Source organism: Helianthus annuus, chromosome 9 (assembly GCF_002127325.2).
Source record: "Helianthus annuus cultivar XRQ/B chromosome 9, HanXRQr2.0-SUNRISE, whole genome shotgun sequence".
NCBI lineage: Eukaryota > Viridiplantae > Streptophyta > Magnoliopsida > Asterales > Asteraceae > Helianthus > Helianthus annuus.
In genome coordinates, this window is record NC_035441.2 from 156,802,221 (window position 1) to 156,823,799 (window position 21,579).

Genomic DNA, 21,579 nt, shown 5'->3' on the forward strand with positions numbered 1-21,579 from the left:
CCAAAGATGTTTCCCGTCCGCCCACTATTGTCAACCAACAGATCCACAAAGCAAGCAGGCCACTTTTGGAAGTCAGACTCGACTTGCCTTAAATGGCTCGATCAACAGTCAACGTGCTCGGTCATCTATGTGGCATTTGGGAGCCTTACAGTCTTTGACCAGCACCAGTTTAAAGAGCTGGCGGTTGGGCTCGAACTAACCAACAAGCCATTCTTGGATAGTGTCATTGTTTTTACTTGCAGACATAATTCACTTCTTCAAATTTCATATATTTATGTAAAATAAAGGTAAATAGGGTAATAAATATGTTTTAGAATTGTAGCCTTATTAAAATAAAGAAATATGTACCAATGATGTATACAGAAAGACATAGCGGCAAAAACAAGATGAACAAAAAAGTAAGTAGATTAGTCGAGCATGGTGTCAAAGTGACATTTGTTAATACCGATTTCACTCACAACCTGGTCACTAATGCAGCATCCAACGATGAGAGCGTGAATGATTTAGTAAGTCTTGTTTCACTTCCGGATGGCGTGGAAGCTGCAGAAGACAGGAATGATTTGGGCAAGTTAACAGATGCAATATTTCAAGTCATGCCTGCAAAGCTTGAAGAGCTTGTTGACAAAATTAATGGAAGTGATGGTGATAAAGTTACATGCATTGTTGCTGACCACTGTATGGGTTGGGCCTTTGGAGTCGCGGAGAAGATGAAAATAAGAAGAGCCGCCTTCTGGCCCGCAGCTGCTGTAGTTTTGGCCTCGTTGTTTAGCATCCCCAACTTGCTAGAAGATGGAATCATTAACAGCAACGGTGAGCTTCACTCGAAGGAAAAAATAACTCAAGAAAGTAAAAGATGATCTGAAGTGTATTCTAAGCGTGGCAAAACAGGTGGGTCGGATTGGGTAACAGGTCATACTTGGTTCGGGTCGGGTCAAACCTTCTCAGCAAAATGAGTTGGATCAAAATGGGGTCGCTTTAAAAAGTATTAAATTTGGCGGCGATGAGTAGGTGTGGAGACAATTCAGACAAACAATTTTCGTGAGTGGTGCTGACCCATTTGGACAAGTTTTAAGTTAACAAGTTTTTATAAGAGTGACCGTTTGACCCATGGTATAATTTGAGTTGACCCGAATGAACCCATATATAAGTTCTTGTTGCCTAAATCAACCCATTCTTAGAAGAATGGCTCATAATTGCAACTCCTTATTTATTATGAGCGAGGATTAGGATCAAGATTTTTCAGTATTATTTTATTCTTGAAAAATTAGATTTAAATAATCACAACTATAACATATTGGCGGGCAACAATCCCAACTAATGAAATGTTTTGCGACAATCCCAACTGTTAACCTAGTTTCTCGCAACGAGCTTTTTCTAACTGAGGTCTAACCCAATTAGTTTTTTACTGACGTTGACTGCTTATGTGGCAAAGTTTTGATGACGTGGACTGCTGTTGAAACAATGGTTAACACAAAGGATAACCAAGAGGGTCGTTTCACTTATGGGGTTCAACCTCTTCTCTTGCTCGTATCAAAGGCCCGAGATCTGCAAAACAGTAAACACCGTTAGTCTCGTTAAGAGGGGAAAAGGGGGTTTTCCCTCTTAACCAGGCTCCGGCGTGAGAATAAGTACTGCTCTGAGATGAATAAAACAGTGTGTGTATAAAGTGAGTAAAGAGAGCCAAGATCCTTAACCTGAATGATGAAGGGTTCTATTTATAGCCGGATGGTGAAGAAGGAGGGAGCAGCTGTGCCAGCTGTCCGACCAAGGGGAATATCCTCTTGGTCTGCTCTGTCGCGAAGGGTGTAGTGGTACACGTGGCGTCCTTCTATTTGCTTACGCTGGATACCTCGTACTGGTTGCGTCGGACTTGCTCCCTGGATCGTCGCAGGCCTATGTGGCCTTCTCTTAATGGTGACACGTGTTGTCCTTTATGTTGGGCAAAGCATCTTCGATGCCAGCTATGAACCGCCTAGATGTCTTCTGGAAGCTTCTAGAAGGTCCTGGTGACATGGGTGCCTTGTGTGCACAAAAGTGGTGTGGTCCCTGCCATGTAGGCAGGGAATTGGGACCATACCTCTTCAAGTCCCCCCAGTCCAGTGTGCCTTCTAGTTGAGTTGATCGTCTAGGAGGGATTCTGGACTTATGAGAGTTGTGGCTTCTGTGCATCGCGTTGAAGTTGGTGAATATAAAGTGAGCCAAGTGGACGCGCGCCGTTTGGTTATTGGCTCTTTGAAAAAAGTGAGTCAAATGGACTCATGCCGCATGGGTTTTTGCCTTTTGAAAAAAGTGAGCCAAATGGACGCATGCCGCATGGGTTTTGGCCTTTTGAAAAAAGTGAGCCAAATGGACGCATGCCGCATGGGTTTTGGCCCTTTGAAAAAAGTTAGCCAAATGGTCGCATGCCGCATGGGTTTTGGCCCTTTGAAAAAAGTGAGCCAAATGGACGCATGCCGCATGGGTTTTTGGCCCTTTGAAAAAAGTGAGCCAAATGGACGCATGCCGCATGGGTTTTTGGCCCTTTGAAAAAGGTGAGCCAAATGGACGCATGCCGCATGGGTTTTGGCCCTTTGAAAAAAGTGAGCCAAATGGACGCATGCCGCATGGGTTTTGGCCCTTTGAAAAAAGTGAGCCAAATGGACGCATGCCGCATGGGTTTTGGCCCTTTGAAAAAAGTGAGCCCAATGGACGCATGCCGCATGGGTTTTGGCCCTTTGAAAAAAGTGAGCCAAATGGACGCATGCCGCATGGGTTTTGGCCCTTTGAAAAAAGTGAGCCAAATGGACGCATGCCGCATGGGTTTTGGCCCTTTGAAAAAAGTGAGCCAAATGGACGCATGCCGCATGGGTTTTGGCCCTTTGAAAAAAGTGAGCCAAATGGACGCATGCCGCATGGGTTTTGGCCTTTTGAAAAAAGTGAGCCAAATGGACGCATGCCGCATGGGTTTTGGCCCTTTGAAAAAAGTGAGCCAAATGGACGCATGCCGCATGGGTTTTGGCCCTTTGAAAAAAGTGAGCCAAATGGACGCATGCCGCATGGGTTTTTGGCCCTTTGAAAAAAGTGAGCCAAATGGACGCATGCCGCATGGGTTTTTGGCCCTTTGAAAAAGGTGAGCCAAATGGACGCATGCCGCATGGGTTTTGGCCCTTTAAAAAAAGTGAGCCAAATGGACGCATGCCGCATGGGTTTTGGCCCTTTGAAAAAAGTGAGCCAAATGGACGCATGCCGCATGGGTTTTGGCCCTTTGAAAAAAGTGAGCCCAATGGACGCATGCCGCATGGGTTTTGGCCCTTTGAAAAAAGTGAGCCCAATGGACGCATGCCGCATGGGTTTTGGCCCTTTGAAAAAAGTGAGCCAAATGGACGCATGCCGCATGGGTTTTGGCTCTTTGAAAAAAGTGAGCCAAATGGACGCATGCCGCATGGGTTTTGGCCCTTTGAAAAAAGTGAGCCAAATGGACGCATGCCGCATGGGTTTTGGCTCTCTTGCTTTCTTCTGTTGGAAGTTTGGTGGTTATGGGGAAGCGTTTGGTGTGACCGTCTGACGTCCCTGTCTTTTCGGAGGCGAACAGTTGCTTTTGCAGTGACTTTCTGTCACATCAGCAGACCCTGTCGCCCATGCTTCCCGAAAAATGAGCCGACGTCTTCTCTTTCCTGTGACGTGTCAGTCATCTATTGGGCGCTTTTTCTGTTCCCTGACGGTCCACTACCCATCGCATTAAATGCGATGGGTATAAATATGGGGCGGTTATCTCTTTCTTCCTTCACTTTCAAATTCTACGTGCAATTTCTCTCTACCTTCTTCCCCTTTGTTCTATCTTTCACCTTTTCAAGTCGTCTTCTTCTTGATTTTTATCATGGCTGATAAGAATCCTACTCAAAAGAAAAGGAAAAATAGGAGTAGAGCGCCTCCTGGTCCTGACCAGGCTGTGATTAACTGGAAGGAGGATGAATTCCAGATGCTTGTGAGGGGACATAATTTTCGTCCTGAGTGGGGGGCTCGTTATCCTCCCTCTGGATCCACAGCATTGGACGCCCCTCGGGGTTTTATCACGCTGTATGCTGCTTATTTCCGGGAAGGCAATTTTAGGTTGCCGATTACGAAGTTCACTGCTGATGTTTTGAGGGGTTATGGGCTTCACATTTCTCAGATAAATGCGATTGGGCTCCCTCGGATTACTCATTTCGAGTTTGTCTGCAGGTCGTACCGTGTTGAGCCTACGTTTGAGATGTTCAACACTATCTACAGTGTTTCGTATTCCAGTGGGTTCTACTCTTTCCAGGCTAGGATGGGAGTTGCTCAGGTGTGTTCGGTGCCGATAAAGGGCATTCATGATTGGAAACAAAAGTTTTTTTACATTCGTCGTGGTGTGATTCCGACGGATATGTCGTATAGGCAGGTGGGACAAGGGGTCCCCAGGGTGGATGTTCCTCCCAACTATGGTGATCAAGACTGGTTTAAGAAGATAACTGCGAAGCCGACGGCTATTTCTCAACTGGATGAGATGGCTTTGGTTGGTGCAGGGATGAGTTTGTTGTGGGTTCCCAAACATCCGCTGGGTCAGCCTGCGTATAGCCATAAGGGCAAATGTATTGTTCTTTCATGTCTCATCACTTGATTATTTCCCTTTATGCTTATTATGTGTCCTTATTTTTGTTTCCACTTTGCAGTTGGTTATAGTTTGTTGAATGCCTTGGACCCGAAATCAGCGGGTGCCATGGTTGAAGCTATCCAGGCTGATGGGAATCCAACGTGGTTGGAGCAAATACATGACCGTTTTCTGCATCCTACCGATGCTAGTTTGAGTGGATACGCCAATGAAGTTCTTGGTGAGGATGATGAGGACGACTTGGTCGACTCTGGTCGAGAGGAAGTCGTTATCCTTTCTAGTGGAAGTTCCGACCAGGATGTTGAAGATCTAATATCTCATTCCGCGCGTGCAGGTACCGTGCCTGGTGGTGTTGCTGAGGCGGTACATGGGTTTGCTGAGGATGATTACGATGCGGAGGCATCTGTTGATCCGTCTGCCCAGTTGGAGACGAGGAAAAGGGCAAGGACGGAGAAATCTGTAAGAAGGGAAGAGAAGAAGGAGGGCGGAGCTGCTGGATCTTCTCGTAAGCAACCTTCTACTCTTCCTTATCTAGATTATGTGGTAGTGTCTGATACGTTGTCTGGCCTAGGCCCTGGGGAGGTGCGTCAAGGGTCAGATTCTGATGATAAAGCCACTTTAACTGAGCATATGAAGAAGAAGGCTCTTGATGATCATAAGCGTCATCTTGATGAACAAGCTGCTGCCCTTCTTGCGGCCAAGAGGGCCAAGCTTCAAAAGGATGCCCCCCCAGCCCCTTCTGAATCTGAGGTTGATTTGGGTGTGTTTAGTGGGGGTCGAGGGAATTTGTTGGAGGAGATATTTGATGCCTCTGCTTCCCGCCCTGGTACCTTAGTTTCCGTGTATGTTTCTGTCATCTTTCCTTTGGTCTTTTTTACTAATTGTAGTTTTATGGCAGCAACCAAGACTGGCAAGAAACCACGGCCGGTGGATATTTCTCAGATTACTCCACCTACTTCTCCTCCGTCGAGGACTGTTGGCTTGACTCCCCCTCAAGATGATGCTGATGCCTCTGTTAAGGGCGGTGAAGGGTTTTTTGAGGGTATGTTTGAGGGGGGTAACGCTGCTGGAGGTGATGTTGGTGGTGATGCTGGTGGTAGCCGCGGTGCCGGAGGTGATATTGCTGGAGCCGATAGGGGTAAAGGTATTGAAGTGGAGATGGAGTCTAGTGAGACTACTCCGCAACAAACCGTTTACACGAAGCGTCCGCCTGGTGGGGGTGGAGCTACTTCTGGTGCCGTGCGGGACTCGTACTTTGAACGTGTTCCTGATGATTCGTGGGGTAATCCGGCTTGTGATGATATGCCTCATGTTCCTCGTTGGAGCCTTACTCAGGGTTCCCGCATGAATGATTTACAGAATTGTCAGGAGTTCTTCTCTTTATCCCTTCCTCCTGCCGAGAGGATGTTTCAGAAAAACCGCAGCCGCTTTGCCCTTATAGATGACCATGTTACGGCTGGGGTTAACTTCTTTGCCACTTCTCAGGAGATTCTTCGCGAATGGCGATCTATGGGAGAAGAAACTATGGCGTTTGAGGAGGCCAAGAAGGCATTTGCTGAAGAGAAGGAAAAATTTAACGCAGAGCAGAAGGGTCTGCAATGGCGGGTTACTGAGGCTGAGCGGAAACTCGAAGAGCAAAAACAGTTGAATGAGCAAAAACAAAAGGATTGGGAATCCGCATGTGCTCGTACGAATACGGAGATGCAGTCGCAGCGTGATGCTATTGTGCGGCTGTCCGGTGAGAAGACGGCTCTTGCGGAAGAGGCTCATCAAGCGCGTCTTGCTGCGGAGAAGAAGGAGAAGGAGTATGTTGCGCGGATAGATAAGCTGGAGCTTCTTGTGCAAGAAAAGGCTTCGGAATGTGAGGCTGCTCAGCGTCTCCTTGATGAGAAGACGGCTGAGTGCCGTGCGTCTGAGCTCCTTGCTGAGGAAGCTTCAGCTGATAGTAGGTGGCTGCTATCCCGCGGTGTTCCATTGGTAATGCTCTTTGCCTGTTCTATTTCTGTCTTCCTTTATTTCTACTTTTGTGTAGTTATTTCTGCTATCTTATTCGACCTTGTTTTTCATGCAGCTTGCTGATCGTATCTTGAATTCTCCTGAGCTTGCCCGCTACATGTTTGAGTTGGGTGGGGCAGGCTATAATAGTGGCCGCAAGAATGGGTATGCTGAAGGCAGGTGTGCCGCTGTAAACAATGAGAAGGATTACCATTTTGAGTTGTTTAAAGAGGATTGCGAGGGTGCTTATGCTGCCAAGCGTCGAGAATTTCCGATGCTTGATTTTGCTGTCGTTCGAGCCGCTGGTAAGTTGGCTAATAAGGCGAATGGGGTGGCTTTGTTGAAAAAGGCCTTAGGAGATGACGGTGCTGGTAGTGCGGGTGGTGCTGGTCCCAGCCGTCCTTAAGTGGAAGTTTCCGGCCTGTGTGCCGCGTATAGCCTTGTATGGGCTTGTAATGGTGTTTTAAGACAATTTCATACTTCGTACCTGCGGTGTTATGTATTTTGACGAATGTTTGCTACTTTGATTATGTTTATGCAAATTTTGAAATCGTCATAATATGTGCATGTTTTAATTACTTTGATTAGGTGTCACGAATGAATGATGGCGCTGACAGGTGATGTTGTGTTACTACAACGTTTTTATTCTGTCGTTTAAGTATGCGCGCTTGCATGTGATATACGAAGTGATCGAGTTGCAGGTTATTGTGTGAGCTCGGCTGGGATTACAGCCTTGGGAGCATTACAATGTTTAGTTGCCTTGCTATCGATGTTTTCGTGTTTATGTGGGCACGAAGTTATGTTTTTTGGCGTTTTGTAGGCTTTGGTTGTGTTTTCGACCCGGCTGTGCACTTGGCTGTGACGAGCCTTGGAGGTCTACAACGTTTCCTATGGTCGAGCCATTGATGTTTTCGTGTACGCCCAAAGTGATAAATGCAGTTGTGACAAAAAATTTGCATGAAGTAAATATAGCCAAACACTTCTTGTATTAGGTAAATGTGTCGGCGATTCGCCCTATACGATTACATGTTTATATGTAGCATTTTCGTAACTGTTGGGCATTCCAGGTTCGTGGAACCTCTTTGTCGTTCATGGTGCGTAGCTTGTATGCTCCCTTGCCGAGGACCTCATCGATGATGTATGGGCCTTCCCATTTGGGAGCCAGTTTTCCCGGTTTTTCTGCGTTGGACGCTTCATTGTCCCTTAAGACATAATCGCCTGGGTTGAAGGTGCAGATGCGGACTCGGGAGTTGTAATATTTTTCAAGCTTTGTCTTGTATTTGGCTTCGTTGATTGCTGCCATCTCTCTCCGTTCTTCTAGGAGGTCCAGGTCGATCCTCCTTTCTTCTTCGTTATTGATCAGATTCATGGAGAGCATTCTCGGAGATGGAAGCCCGATTTCTGCTGGGATCACAGCCTCGGACCCATAGACCAAGCTGAACGGTGTTTCTCCATTGCTTGTCTTGGGCATTGTTCTATGGGCCCATAATATGCTTGGTAGCTCGTCGACCCATCCTCGTCTTTTTTCACCGAGTCTTGCTTTGATGCCATCAACGATGCTTTTATTGACTGCTTCAACTTGACCATTCCCTTGCGGATGTGCGACCGACGAGAAGGTGTGTTCAATGTTTAGTTCCTTGAACCATCGTTCGAGATCATCTACTGCAAAATTTGTACCATTGTCGGTGATGATTCGGAGTGGAAGGCCGAAACGACATATGATTTGTTCCCAGATAAATCGTTTAACGACTGCCGATGTGGTTGACGCAAGTGCTTTTGCTTCTACCCACTTGGTAAAGTAATCGACCGCGACGATGATGAACTTGACTGCCCCCGGTGCTTCTGGGAAGGGGCCCACCATGTCTATGCCCCATTGTTGAAAGGGCCATGCGGTTGTTACTGGCACCAACTCGTTTTTTGGACGCATGGTTTTTGGTGCATGCCGTTGGCAGCCGCTGCATTTCCTTAATTCTTTCACGGCATCGAGGTGCATTCCGGGCCAGTAGTAACCGGCGTTCATTACTTTAGCCACTACCATGCGCGGCCCTGCGTGGATGCCGCAGATGCCCTCATGTACTTCCCGGATCAGATAATTTGCGTCGTCTGCGTCAACACATCTCAGCAGGGGGCCGAGATATGACTTTCGGTACAATATCCCGTCCGCCATTTGATAATGTTCTGATTTATACTGGATTTTCCGCGCCTCAGCTTTATTTTCTGGGAGTATCCCGGACTGTAAGTACATGATGATGGGTGTCATCCATGACGTGGTTCCTGTTTGGATGACGCTGACTTCTCGGAGTGGAACAGACGGGTTGCTTAAAACTTCTATGCGTACGTCTTTGGCTAGGTGCTGAAAACTTGTTGACGCAAGCTTGCTTAAGGCGTCTGCCGGCTTGTTTTCGCTGCGGTTTATGTGGTGCACCTTGTAAGAATAGAAAGTTTGCAGCAACGTCTTTGCTTGGTTGAGATAGAGTGCCATTATGTCGCCCTTGGCTTCGTATTGACCGTTGATTTGGCCTGCCACTAGCATGGAGTCCACATGTGCCTCAATATGTCGGACTCCCATTTTGATTGCTAAGCGCAAGCCGGCCAGGAAGGCTTCATATTCTGCTTCGTTATTTGTGCTCTTGAAGTCTAGACGTATGGCGTAGGTGAACTCGTTTTTGTCAGGGCTCACTAGCCGTAGCCCCGCGCCTGCCCCATCTTCGTTGGACGCACCGTCAGTATACAGCATCCATGGTTCTTCGGTTTGTTTTTTCTCCGCTTTCTCCATCGCCTTACACTCTCTGTCTTTGTCATCGGGGACTTCTGTCATGAAGTCTGCCAAAACTTGGCCTTTTATCGACGGTCGTGGTCTGAAGACTACGTTGTGTCCCCCTAGCTCTATCGCCCATTTGGCCAACCTTCCTGATATTTCCGGCCTTGCTAGGATATTCCCAATATTGTAATTTGTTAACACGTGGATGACGTGATTGGCGAAATATCGGCGTAGCCTTCTTGACGCGTGAATCAGTGCAAGGACAAGCTTTTCCATGATTGCGTATCTTGTTTCTGGGTCGGTTAGGGTTCTGGACACATAATACACAGGTGTTTGGACACCTTGTCGATCAACCAGCAATACGGCACCTACGGCCCTGTCGGAAGCTGAGAGGTACAAAACCAAAGGTTCTTCTTTGTTTGGTGCGGTTAGAGTTGGCAGCTTGATGAGACAGTCTTTCATCTCGCGGAACACATTTTCTGCTTTCGGAGTCCATTGGAATTGGGTTTTCTTCATGCAGTTTCGCAAGGTCTTGATGAATGGGAAGGATTTTGCCGCGTGGTTTGCTAGGAATCGATTGAGGGCTGCCAATCGTCCTGCGAGCTTTTGCATATCTTTGATGCTTGCTGGTGAAGGCATCCTCTCTATGGCCTGGACCTTTTCTGGGTTCACCTTAAAACCATCTTTGGTGACTATGAAGCCCAGAAACTTTCCTTCCTCCATTCCAAATGAGCATTTTGCTGGATTCAGTTTGATGCTCACGCTGCGCAGCGTGTTGAAGGTTTTCTGAATATTTGCCAGCATCGCGCTCTCCTCCCTGCTCATGATTACCAGATCGTCCATGTATACCTCGATGTATTTACCGATGGCGTCACTAAATGTTTCGTTCATCAACCGTTGATACGTAGCACCTGCATTCTTTAAGCCGAACGGCATCTTGGTGTAGCAGTATAGCCCCGTTGGCGTGCGGAATGCGGTTTTATCCTCGTCTTGAACAGCCATCTGGACCTGGTGGTATCCCTTGTAGCAATCCAGAAAACATTTCCACCGAAACGTTGCCAAAGAATCTATTTTCTCGTCTATGTCTGGCAACGCATAGCAGTCACGGGGGCATGCTTTGTTCAGATCCTTGTAGTCGACGCACATTCGCCAACTACCATTCGGTTTCTTTACCATAACTGGGCTTGCCACCCACGTTTGGTACCGGACTTCCCTGATGATTCCTGCGTTTAGCAGTTCTAACACTTGTTCTTTCATTGCATCATGTTTAATGTCCCCCAGGTGTCGTTTGGCATGCACTACTGGCTTCGCATCCTCTGAGACGTTTAACCGGTGTTCCGCTATATGCCGTGGAACACCAACCATATCGGCCGGTGTCCAGGCGAACACGTCCATGTTGTCATGCAGTAATTTCTTTAGCGCCGCGCGCGTTAGGTCAGACATTGCGGGTCCCAGAGTGACCGTTTGTTCTGGGTATGCACTGTTTAATACCCATTTTTCTGCCTCTCTGCGCGGTGCGGGTTTGCTTGCTTTTGCCGGCCTGATTTCGTCTGTTGCTAGCACTTCCTTGCTTGCGTATATCAACGCAATGCCTGTTTCGGTTGGAAAACCTATGGCAGAATGTGGTGCGGAACAGATCATACTGAAATCTCCTTGGGATTCTCGTCCTAAGAGGATGTCGTGTCTTGAATGTGCCGGTAGCACCATGAATGTGACTTCTTCAGTTCTTGAATTTCTCCCATCAGAAAGTAATACTGGGAAAGATATTTGTCCTAGGGGAAAGACGGCCTCGTTGCAGAATCCAGTTAATGGGTAGTCAACTGGTTCCAGGCGCGCCTTATCCTCTTGGTCGAATTGATTGAAGCACTGTTCATATATGATGTCTGCGGTGCTTCCGGGATCAATAAAGATGTAATCTGTTTGGTAGTGGCCGATCACCCCTGGAATGACTATTGGCCGCTTTTCTCTTGGGCCTCCCCTGACAACTGGGAACACTACTTGCTTCTCGCGCCATGAATCATCCTGCGCGCGTTTGTTGTAGTTTTTTCTTGGTCGCCGTGGTCCTCCTTGCACCATATGAGTTTCTAGCTTTCTGAGCTTCTTGTTGTCTGGGCCTTCATCTCTTCGTTGTATCTGGCGGTAATCGCGCTTTCCTCCTTTGACTAAGTGACCGAGCTTTCCGTCTCTTAGAGCTCTTTCGATTTCTTGTTTTAAGCTGAAGCAATCGTCGGTCAAGTGGCCCGTGTCTTTGTGGAATTCACAGAAGAGATTTGGGTCCTGACCCCTTTTGTTGCGCATCTGCAAGGGTGGTTTGAATTGATGGTTCTCTGTAGCTAAGACTTCAGAAGGTGTTTTGGTTAGTGGAGTCCACTGCTTTTCTCTATTTTCGCGCTTTACTTCTTTTCGATGGGCTATCTGATTGATCGTATGGCGTGCGTCGTCCCGTGGGGGGCTTCTTTCTCTGTTCCCAGAAGCCCTCCAGGGTTGATTTCTGCCCCTTCTGTTGTTTCGATCATGATGGTTGTGTGCGCGCTGACGGTGATCGTCACCGGTCAGTTGCCTATCCGTCTGCGCAATGGTCTTGGCCGCTTCAATGAAGGTTTCCCAGTCTTTGGGTCCTCCATCTCGCCCTTTGATTCTTTTAACCAGATCATCGCACTTGACTGCTCGCATGAAGTGTGCACGCATCATTTTTTCTGGTATGTCTCCGATCTCTAGACATTCTTTGTTATACCTTGTAATGAAATCTTCTACGCTTTCATAATCTTTTCTCCATATGTTCAGACAATCACCTGGATCTCTTGCTTGTCTTCGTTGTTGAGAGAAGTGTGCCAAGAACTTCTCTCGGAAGTCGACCCACGATTTGATTTTGCCAGCCGGTAAGTTGTCGAACCAAATGCGCGCCGCGCCGACGAATATCTGAGCGAACAGGTGGCACCATGTTGGTAAGTTCCATCCGCCTGTTGCTCCCGCACCTTTAAACACCTGGAGGTGATCGTCTGGGTCCGTCAACCCATTGTATTTACCTACGTTGTGTGGTAACTTTGTTTTGTCGATGGCTGCGCATGCGATTTCTGGAATGAATTTTGAATTTTCAGCCATGTCCTCAGGACGATAGCTCAAGGTGAAGTCATGTTCTGCTTTGGGGTTGTACCCCGCGCGCTTGGTTGGTTTGTAAGCCTCGTGTTCTGGAGGAAGTCTGCTAAACACTGTGGATTCTGCCTTGTACGTTGGGTCGTCTTCCTCCTCTTCCCATTCTGTATTCATGTTGCGTGCGCCCAAACGGGTTTGGATCGGCCTTCGTTGTTGATTGGAAGTTTGGACGAAGTTGCTCTCTGTTTCCGCATAGGTATCGCGCGTGTCTTGCATGCTGGGTCTTCTGACCTGCTGCACTGGTTCTCTTTCTGGTCGTAAGTTCCACGTGTTTGTCTGCTGAGCCGTGTGTGTACTCAGAGACCTTGGTTGTGGAGTTACGAACGCTGATTGGTTAGCCTGTGCTTGGAGCAAGGCTTGTTGTGCGCTGAGCTGCGTATAAACGAGGTTTATAGACGCCATCTGTTCGGCATACCAGGAAGCTAGAGTTTTTCCTTCGGGTAGCCCTAAAAGTGCAGAATAGTTGAGTTGTGCTTGTTCCGATGGTACCGAAGGGCCTGGCCCATGGCTTACAGTCTGCATCGGCGGTGGGGTTTGATGTAACATCCCCGTTGGAGGCTGAAGAGCAGCCCCGTTTGTGGTTTGAGTAATGATTCTTGTTGGTGTTTGGAAAATGGGTCCAGTTGTGGTCTGGCTAGCAGCCCTGGACGCACTTCCAAAAATGGATGGAAACTCGTTGTTCAGCTGACCTTCTTGGATGGTCTCGTTCCTTTGACTGCGTTGGACGTGTGCCGTGTCCGAAACGAGTTCAAAAGAAGAGATTTCTCCGTCAGCTGGGTGTGAATGATTTTGGTCTGCCATTTTCACGAGTGTTTTCTAAAAGAGAAAAAGAGGTGAGAGTGGTCTTGCAAAAAAGCGGATGGCGCCAATGTTGAAACAATGGTTAACACAAAGGATAACCAAGAGGGTCGTTTCACTTATGGGGTTCAACCTCTTCTCTTGCTCGTATCAAAGGCCCGAGATCTGCAAAACAGTAAACACCGTTAGTCTCGTTAAGAGGGGAAAAGGGGGTTTTCCCTCTTAACCAGGCTCCGGCGTGAGAATAAGTACTGCTCTGAGATGAATAAAACAGTGTGTGTATAAAGTGAGTAAAGAGAGCCAAGATCCTTAACCTGAATGATGAAGGGTTCTATTTATAGCCGGATGGTGAAGAAGGAGGGAGCAGCTGTGCCAGCTGTGGGTGTGCGCCAGCTGTCCGACCAAGGGGAATATCCTCTTGGTCTGCTCTATCGCGAAGGGTGTAGTGGTACACGTGGCGTCCTTCTATTTGCTTACGCTGGATACCTCGTACTGGTTGCGTCGGACTTGCTCCCTGGATCGTCGCAGGCCTATGTGGCCTTCTCTTAATGGTGACACGTGTTGTCCTTTATGTTGGGCAAAGCATCTTCGATGCCAGCTATCCTAGATGTCTTCTGGAAGCTTCTAGAAGGTCCTGGTGACATGGGTGCCTTGTGTGCACAAAAGTGGTGTGGTCCCTGCCATGTAGGCAGGGAATTGGGACCATACCTCTTCAACTGCCTACTCTTGTGGCAGTCCACGTCAACAAAAACTAACTGGGTTAACCTCTAGTTAGAAAAAGCTCGTTGGGAGAAAATAGATTAAAAGTTGAGACTGTCACAAAACATTCGGTTAGTTGGGACTGTTGCCGGCCAATAAGTAATAATTGGGATTATTTAAATCTAATTTTCCTTTATTCTTTTTTGTCAAAACATTAATCACAGGTACTCCCATGAAGAAGGAGATGGTTAAACTAGCACCAACCATGCCTGCTATAAACCCTGCACACTTTTCATGGGTCTGCATTGGCGACTTGAAGACCCAAAATGCTCTTTTTGATTTGATAATAAAAGCAAATGGGTTTGTGAAACTGGCAGAGCGTATTATCTGCAATTCCGCTTATGAGCTGGATCTTACCAATAGGCCCCCTATTGGCAAGCAACAGACTAGCCAAGCAAACCGGCTACTTCTGGAAAGAGGACCCGACATGCCTGACGTGGCTCGACCAACAGCCAGCACACTCAGTCATCTACGTTGCATTTGGCAGCTTCACACTTATGGACCGTAACCAGTTTCATGAACTGGCAATAGGACTTGAACTAACCAACAGACCGTTCCTGTGGGTTGTACGCGCTGACATGGTTGACGAGATGAATAATAACTACCTAACAGGATATATGAATAGAATACATGAGCGTGGGCGGATAGTTGGTTGGGCGCCTCAACAACTGGTTTTGAATCATCCTTCTGTTGCTTGCTTTGTCAGTCACTGTGGTTGGAACTCGGTTTTGGAAGGCGTCAGCAGTGGCCTACCATTCATGTGCTGGCCTTACTTTGCCGATCAGTTTATTAACCAAGGATACGTTTCTGATGTTTGGAAGACCGGATTGGAGTTCGGTAAAGATGAAAGTGGTATCATTTCAAGATATGAAATCAAGAATAAAGTTGAACAGCTTCTAGAAGACAAGGAATGTAAGGTTAGAGCTGCTGAACTTAAAGAAAAGGTTAAAATTGCTGTCAGAAGAGGTGGCCATTCTGATATAAATCTCAACAGCTTCATTGACTGGATACAGGAATGAGATACATGGTTTGACTATCACTCTAATAACACATGGAGGACTTGAAATAGTAAGCATAATGTGTTAAAAAGTTGCTAAATGATCTCTCCAATTTAGCTATGTAGTGGCAGTGTGCAATGGGCACTGACTACCATCCATAAGTTTCAAGAAATGGTGTTGGACTAAAGAAAAGTGTGTTGGCTATTTTTGTTTCGTTAATCGTTTTATGTACTTAAATGTACATGAGAACGAAGGAACTTCATGCTGAACTTAGGAGGTGTGGAGTGTACACTTGTTTTAAGCTATACAACTAATTACGGGTTCCCACTTATCCTACACCTTTCAAGTCACATCACAACAAGAGGCCTGCCACCCATGGCCTTGTAACGTGCCCTCTAAGTGCACACTTCGTCAGTGCCCTATGTCATTCTGATTCGTCCCTCCCACCTTTATACGTCTCCCCTGAATAGATTTCATGTAAATCTCAACAATTATTAGGTCAAAGTATTACGTCCCAAAAGTTCATATAACACAATTTAGAGTTATACCCAAATGCTTATTGATCACTAACAATCCCATGCAAAAATCGTCATAGAAAGTAATATTTCTAGTAGTACATTAAAATTAACCAAATAGAGTCTATATATTTTGTTGATATTTTGTAAGAACAAAAATTATAATGGGCGAGTTTCAAATATCATATTTAATTCCAAACTAGGGTAACACCCCGCGTTACGCGCGGGAATTTAGTTGGTATTGTTACGTTATCGACACTCGTTATAGCAACGGGAAGAGAATACCCAAAAAAAAGTAAAGCCGATATGCCCAAAAGGATATGAACATGTCATTTACATCAATCTTAAACTATAAAAACGAATAGCGGTACCGGTTCGTAATACTAATATCGGTACCAATGTTGTTAGGTTGTAATCAATACGGTTCGTGACGGTACCGGTATGATACCAACACTCGTATAGATTATGATACCATAGTTGCGTATTCATCTTTTTTTTAAAATTAATATACGTTAATATAGAAAATTAAAGTACATGATATATTAAATATAACTAAAAAACATTTGCTTTTCTATCGTAAAGTTTTTTTTTTCAGTTCAAAAAGAAAAAAAAAAAAAACAAACTGTAATGGTGAAATTCAAAAGCTAGAAAGATGACTGGTGCAAAATTAAAAAGACAGAAACATGACTATTGCGTCGACATTTATGAATCAATAGATATATACAATGGGGGCGGTTCCCCTAAGAAGCCTATTTTGCCTAAGTTGCCTAAGAAGCAATCTACACCATTTGTTTAAACAACCAATGGACCAGATTAGATCCCTAATATTAAACTAGATAAATAAACAAAATACAACGCGCGGGGGTATTTTCGCCATAAACAAACAAATAGTACTGGCAGTTATCAACGATTCAAAAAAACTTCTTCTTCACTCTCTCTCAAAACTTCCCAATCGCTAACAAACTTCACCTAAAATCGACAATCAGAGAGACGAAAATCGAACAAACAACAACAAAAACAGCATCAACGATGGATTCAGAGAGTACGTTCCATTTTTTTTTTTTTTTTGCATTTTGGTGTATTCGTTTCAATTTTGTACGGTTTTTCTAAGTTTCTTCGAAATCAAATCGATTACACAGGTTCTAAGAGATCTACAAGAAGCCAGAAGCATAAAGAAACAAAACATGATGACGATTTCGAAGGTTTGTTAAGGATCTGTAAACGAACAGATTTCTAGGGTTTTAATATGTCTAAACTGATTCATGTTCTGCATTTTATTAAACAGATCGATCGTTGTGTTTTTTATGAAATAATGCTGGTTTATTTTTTGTGCTGGTTTATTTTCTGTGCTGGTTTAACCTATGTGCTAGTTTAGTGATTTAGAAATATCTAGCACAAAGTTGTGGTTGGTTTTCTGGTTTTGAAATCGGTGCTGGTTTAACTTCCGTGCTAGTTTAGTGTTTTTTAAGAAACTAGCACAAAGTTCTAGTTGGTTTACCGTCTGTGCTAGTTTATTGATTTAGAAGAAACCAGCACAAAGGGTTTAGTGTTTTCTAGTAAACTAGCACAAATTCTAGTTGGTTTACCGTCTGTGCTACTTTAGTGTTTTATAAGAAACTAGCACAAGTGCTACTTTAGTGTTCCAAATCTGTGCTGGTTTACCGACTGTGCTACTTTTAAATTCAGGAGATAAGTAATATAAGTTTCAGTTGTTTTTTGTGTGTGAAAACAGAGCTGTACAATCCCAAACCACTACAAATTGTACAACCAGGAGAACCAATCCCTACTTTTGATAATGAAACTTTGCATCCCATTCCACTAAAAGTTGTAAGACCAACAAAAAAGGAATATTATATGAGTCCGAAATTTTGGAATGAAGTAGCAATCTGGTGGCCAAGCTATACCAATCATCCTACTTCTGGTGGTGAACCTTCAGATCCCATAAAAGAAGAGATTGATGAGAAACCTGAAATCTCAGTTGTACAACCCAAAAAAGAAGAAGATGATGAAAAACAAAAGATCCCAATCCTACAACCTAAACATGAAGAAGATGAGGAAAAACCTATAATCTCAGTCAAGAATTTTGGAAGGAAGTAGCAATCTAGCCAGCTCCTGCTATGATCATCATGTTTATGTTGTTTGTTTTAGTTTTCTAATGTTATCAATGCTGTTATGTATTATGATCATGTTTTTCTGAACCTTATGTAACAATGATGTTTTGAATTATAAAAATCATGGTTTATTATGTATTAAATGATCAAAATGGTACTGGTTATTGTTTTTTTAATATATAGTACACTTTATAACTTGTGCTGGTTACTATGTTTCTTCTGAAATTACTTGCAGGCTCATCAGACAGTGACTTCGAACACCCGGAAAAGAAACAAAAAACAGCACTAAAAGCTGTTGCCACAAACCCTGAACCTATACGATCAACACTTTTCAAGGAATTTGATAAGAAAAAAAGAATTAGAATCAGGAACAGCCCAAAAAACCTTGCTGAATTCATGCAAGTGTTATCTGACGAACAGAAAGCAGAAGTAGATAACATGGGATTTGAAAGCATGAAGAACTTTGATATAACAAATATACCAACTGATCTGGGATACTGGCTCACTAACAATTATGAACCTACAATCAACACACTGAATCTAGGTACACATAATGTAGTGATAACACCTAACCTTGTACAAGAAGTTCTTGGCATACCAATGGGTAAAGTGAAGGTTACGGAGTTGAGTAAACCAAAAATGAGTGATCCAGTTGTTGCATAGTTTAGAAATCAATTTGAAATTGATGATGAACTGCCAAAAATGCATCATATTATTCATGTTGTGGAAGAACAGAAGGAGAGTGGAAGGCTATTTCAACTGAACTTTCTTGTAATGTTCAACTCAATAATGGCAGAGCTCACACACGGTGGCAACGTCAACATGAAATTCCTTACAACATTGCAACCTGATGTAGATATTAAGGATGTTGACTGGTGCAGCTACGTGATCGACTGCTTGAACAGAAAGACAACAAGCTGGTTCCAATCTAAAGCAGCACATTACATCGGGCCGATAACATTTCTAGTGGTATGTTGTAGTTATCTAAAAATGATCTATATTTATTGTTTTTTATCAAACATAATAACAAAAACTAACTTGTAAATCAATCAGTTGGTTTATGCTCATGATACATACCAAAGAACAAATCCAAAACAGAAGATGATACCAGCTGTAATGTATCATAAAAATGATACAATTAAAAAGCTTGGTCCGGTGGTGGAAAGCAATAAAAGAAAGAGAAGTGAAAATGTGGTGAAGAGTAAGAAGAAAACAAGTTTGAAACCAGCACAGAAACTCGCCTTGACAACACAAACACCTACTCAAATGGTGGTGAAGAGTAAGAAGAAAACAAGTTTGAAAGCAGCAACAACTGGTGAAACAGAAGAAAATGAAAAACGAAAGAATTTGAAGGTAAAACTGAAGATGAAGAAAAAAGCACCAGCTGAACAACCTCTATCCACATATCAAGAAATCTCGAAGGAAACTGATGAAGCTAGAAATCGTTACTTTAGTGACTTCCCAGAATCTCTAAACATTACACAAAGTTTGGACATTCCACAATCCCAGGAAAAACTCTCACAAATTCCACCTACAAATCCAACAAGTGGAGTGGTAAATTCTATTTTATTGTGTTTATCTGTAGTATTACTGAAAAAATGTGCTACTTTTATGACATTTGTTGAAAAATTATGCTGATTTATATGCTAAAGTGTGCTGGTTTAAATGGATTGTAAAACTGTGCTAGTTTGAAATGTGCTACTTTATAAAAAGAATGTGCTGGTTATCTTTTCAGGAATGGAATGTTAAATTGTGCTAGTTTAATGGAATGTTAAATTGTGCTAGTTTATATGCTAAAGTGTGCTGGTTTAAAAGGATTGTAAAACTGTGCTAGTTTGAAATGTGCTACTTTATAAAAAGAATGTGCTGGTTATCTTTTCAGGAATGGAATGTTAAATTGTGCTAGTTTAATGGAATGTTAAATTGTGCTAGTTTATATGCTAAAGTGTGCTGGTTTAAATGGATTGTAAAACTGTGCTAGTTTGAAATGTGCTACTTTTACAATTTGTGCTGGTTATCTTTTCAGGAATGGATTTGTCTGATAAAAACCAAAACAAAAGAGCTGGACATGCATGTCAAAGAAACACACGAAATGATTACAAAATGTTTAACAAAGTACAGAGGTGATGAGGTTGTGGATGCTGTGGATGAGTGGAGAAAAAGATTGGTAGTATATGGTGAAAAGTACAATTTCGAGAAGCAAGAATCAGAAGCAGGGAATGAAGAAAAGAAAAAAGGAGGAAGTGGAGAGAAGACAGAAGGAGGGAATGAAAAGGAAGAAGGAAATGAAGTTAAACTTACCCAATCACAAAAAAAAATGGTGGTCTCACAATTTGATTCAACTCCTTTCAGAATCACCAGTTCAATGTGGCCAGAGGTTATAAAAGAAATAGAAAAGGCAGAACAAGTAGCAAGCAGCAAAAAAGATGGTGCTGATCATGGAGTTGGTGGTGAAGAAGAAAAGGATGCAGGTGGAGAAAAGGCTAAAGATGGTAAACCTGATGGGGAAACAACAAAGAAAGGAGGTGAAGATGCTAATGAACCACCAAAGGGAGAAAGTGACACTGCTGGTCAACCAGCAAAGAAAGAAGGAAATGAGGCTGCTGGTCAACCAGCACGGCAAGGAGAGGTTTTTAAAACACCAGAAAAGGAACCCAAAAAAGACAGTGAAAAACAAGAATTCATAGGTGAAGACCTAAATGCCGGAGTCCAGAAGAAAAGCAAACGTACAACTCACCCTGCCGAACCTTTATGTTCACCATATATGCAGCGAGTTGTACAAATAAAAACAAAAACTGAAAAAATTGAAGTAAGGATAGCCGAATGGATGTTCTCGACAGTTGACGACCCCTGGTAAGTATAAAAACCAACAAAATCTTAATTGGATAAAAATAAGTATTTAAACTAATGTGTATTACAACAATGCAGGGTGTTTATATTTGAGACAGCATTTAACACAAACCTTTCAAGGGTATGTCTGGAGTCGCTTCACCCGAACTTATACATACATGTCCAAGTCCTAACAGCTTGGTCATTGGTACTAAACAGTGAAGAGGTCTACAGAAGCAAAGGTTCGCCGGCAAGAGTTTTCTGCCCATGCAACATGCTGGTATGTTTTCTAATATGTGCTGGTTTTAATAACAGATTAGAAAAAGCGCATTTAACAAAATGTGCTGGATTATTACACATTGTGCTGGTTTTGAAAAATTAATGTTTTATTAATATATGAAATGCTATTATTGTGCTGGTTCATAACACATTGTGCTGGTGCTGGTTTATAACACATTGTGCTGGTTTCTGTGCAGGGAGAAAACAACTTCAAACCAAAACTGAAGAAAGAGACCTGCGCACAAAATTTCAGCGAAAACATTGCCGCGACATTGATGACTACCGAGTTTGGAACTATTAGGAAAGTGGACATGTTGTTCATTCCAATACTACAACACAAGCACTACTACATTGTATGTTTTGATTTCAAGGGAGAAGCCATCAAGATTATAGACAACATGAAAGGGAAAGCAAAAGCACAAAAAATGGCACGTGCTAAAAGAGTGGTAATATATTGATGCCCATTAATTCTGTGCTGTTTATTTTAATTATATTTGTGATGCTTAGGGATTTTGATTTTGAAAAATTTTCAAATTACAGAAAGAAATTGTATGTGATTACCTTGAAGTTGAATACCCAACAATGCACAAAAAGATGTCGCCCTTGGAACCAGAAATAATGAACATGTCGTGGCAAACGGAAAAGAACTTTGTAGATTGTGGTGTCTTTGCAATGAGACACATGGAGACATACACAGGGAATCATGTGAGCAAGAAGGAATGGGATAGTGGGCTGTCGAAAGAGTCACCGGAACAAGACAAAGAGTTGGTTG

General features: G+C 43.7%; 1 protein-coding gene and 1 pseudogene across 1 annotated transcript; both read left to right on the forward strand.

Annotated features, from left to right (window-relative positions):
• The first annotated feature begins 353 nt into the window (after positions 1-353).
• LOC110921040 lies at positions 354-15,279 on the forward strand (annotated as a pseudogene).
• A 1,048-nt stretch (positions 15,280-16,327) lies between these two features.
• Positions 16,328-17,833, forward strand: LOC110926004. Its single transcript, XM_035977754.1, has 3 exons — positions 16,328-16,630; positions 16,728-16,790; positions 17,321-17,833. Exons 1-3 carry the CDS (start codon positions 16,618-16,620, stop codon positions 17,683-17,685), a joined length of 441 nt encoding a protein of 146 aa, XP_035833647.1. The 5' UTR covers positions 16,328-16,617; the 3' UTR covers positions 17,686-17,833.
• The last annotated feature ends 3,746 nt before the right edge of the window (positions 17,834-21,579 follow it).

Coding starts and splice junctions, on each gene's coding strand:
- LOC110926004 (XM_035977754.1), top strand. Junction 16,791..17,320: donor ACATGATGACGATTTCGAAG/GTTTGTTAAGGA, acceptor GTGTGAAAACAG/AGCTGTACAATCCCAAACCA.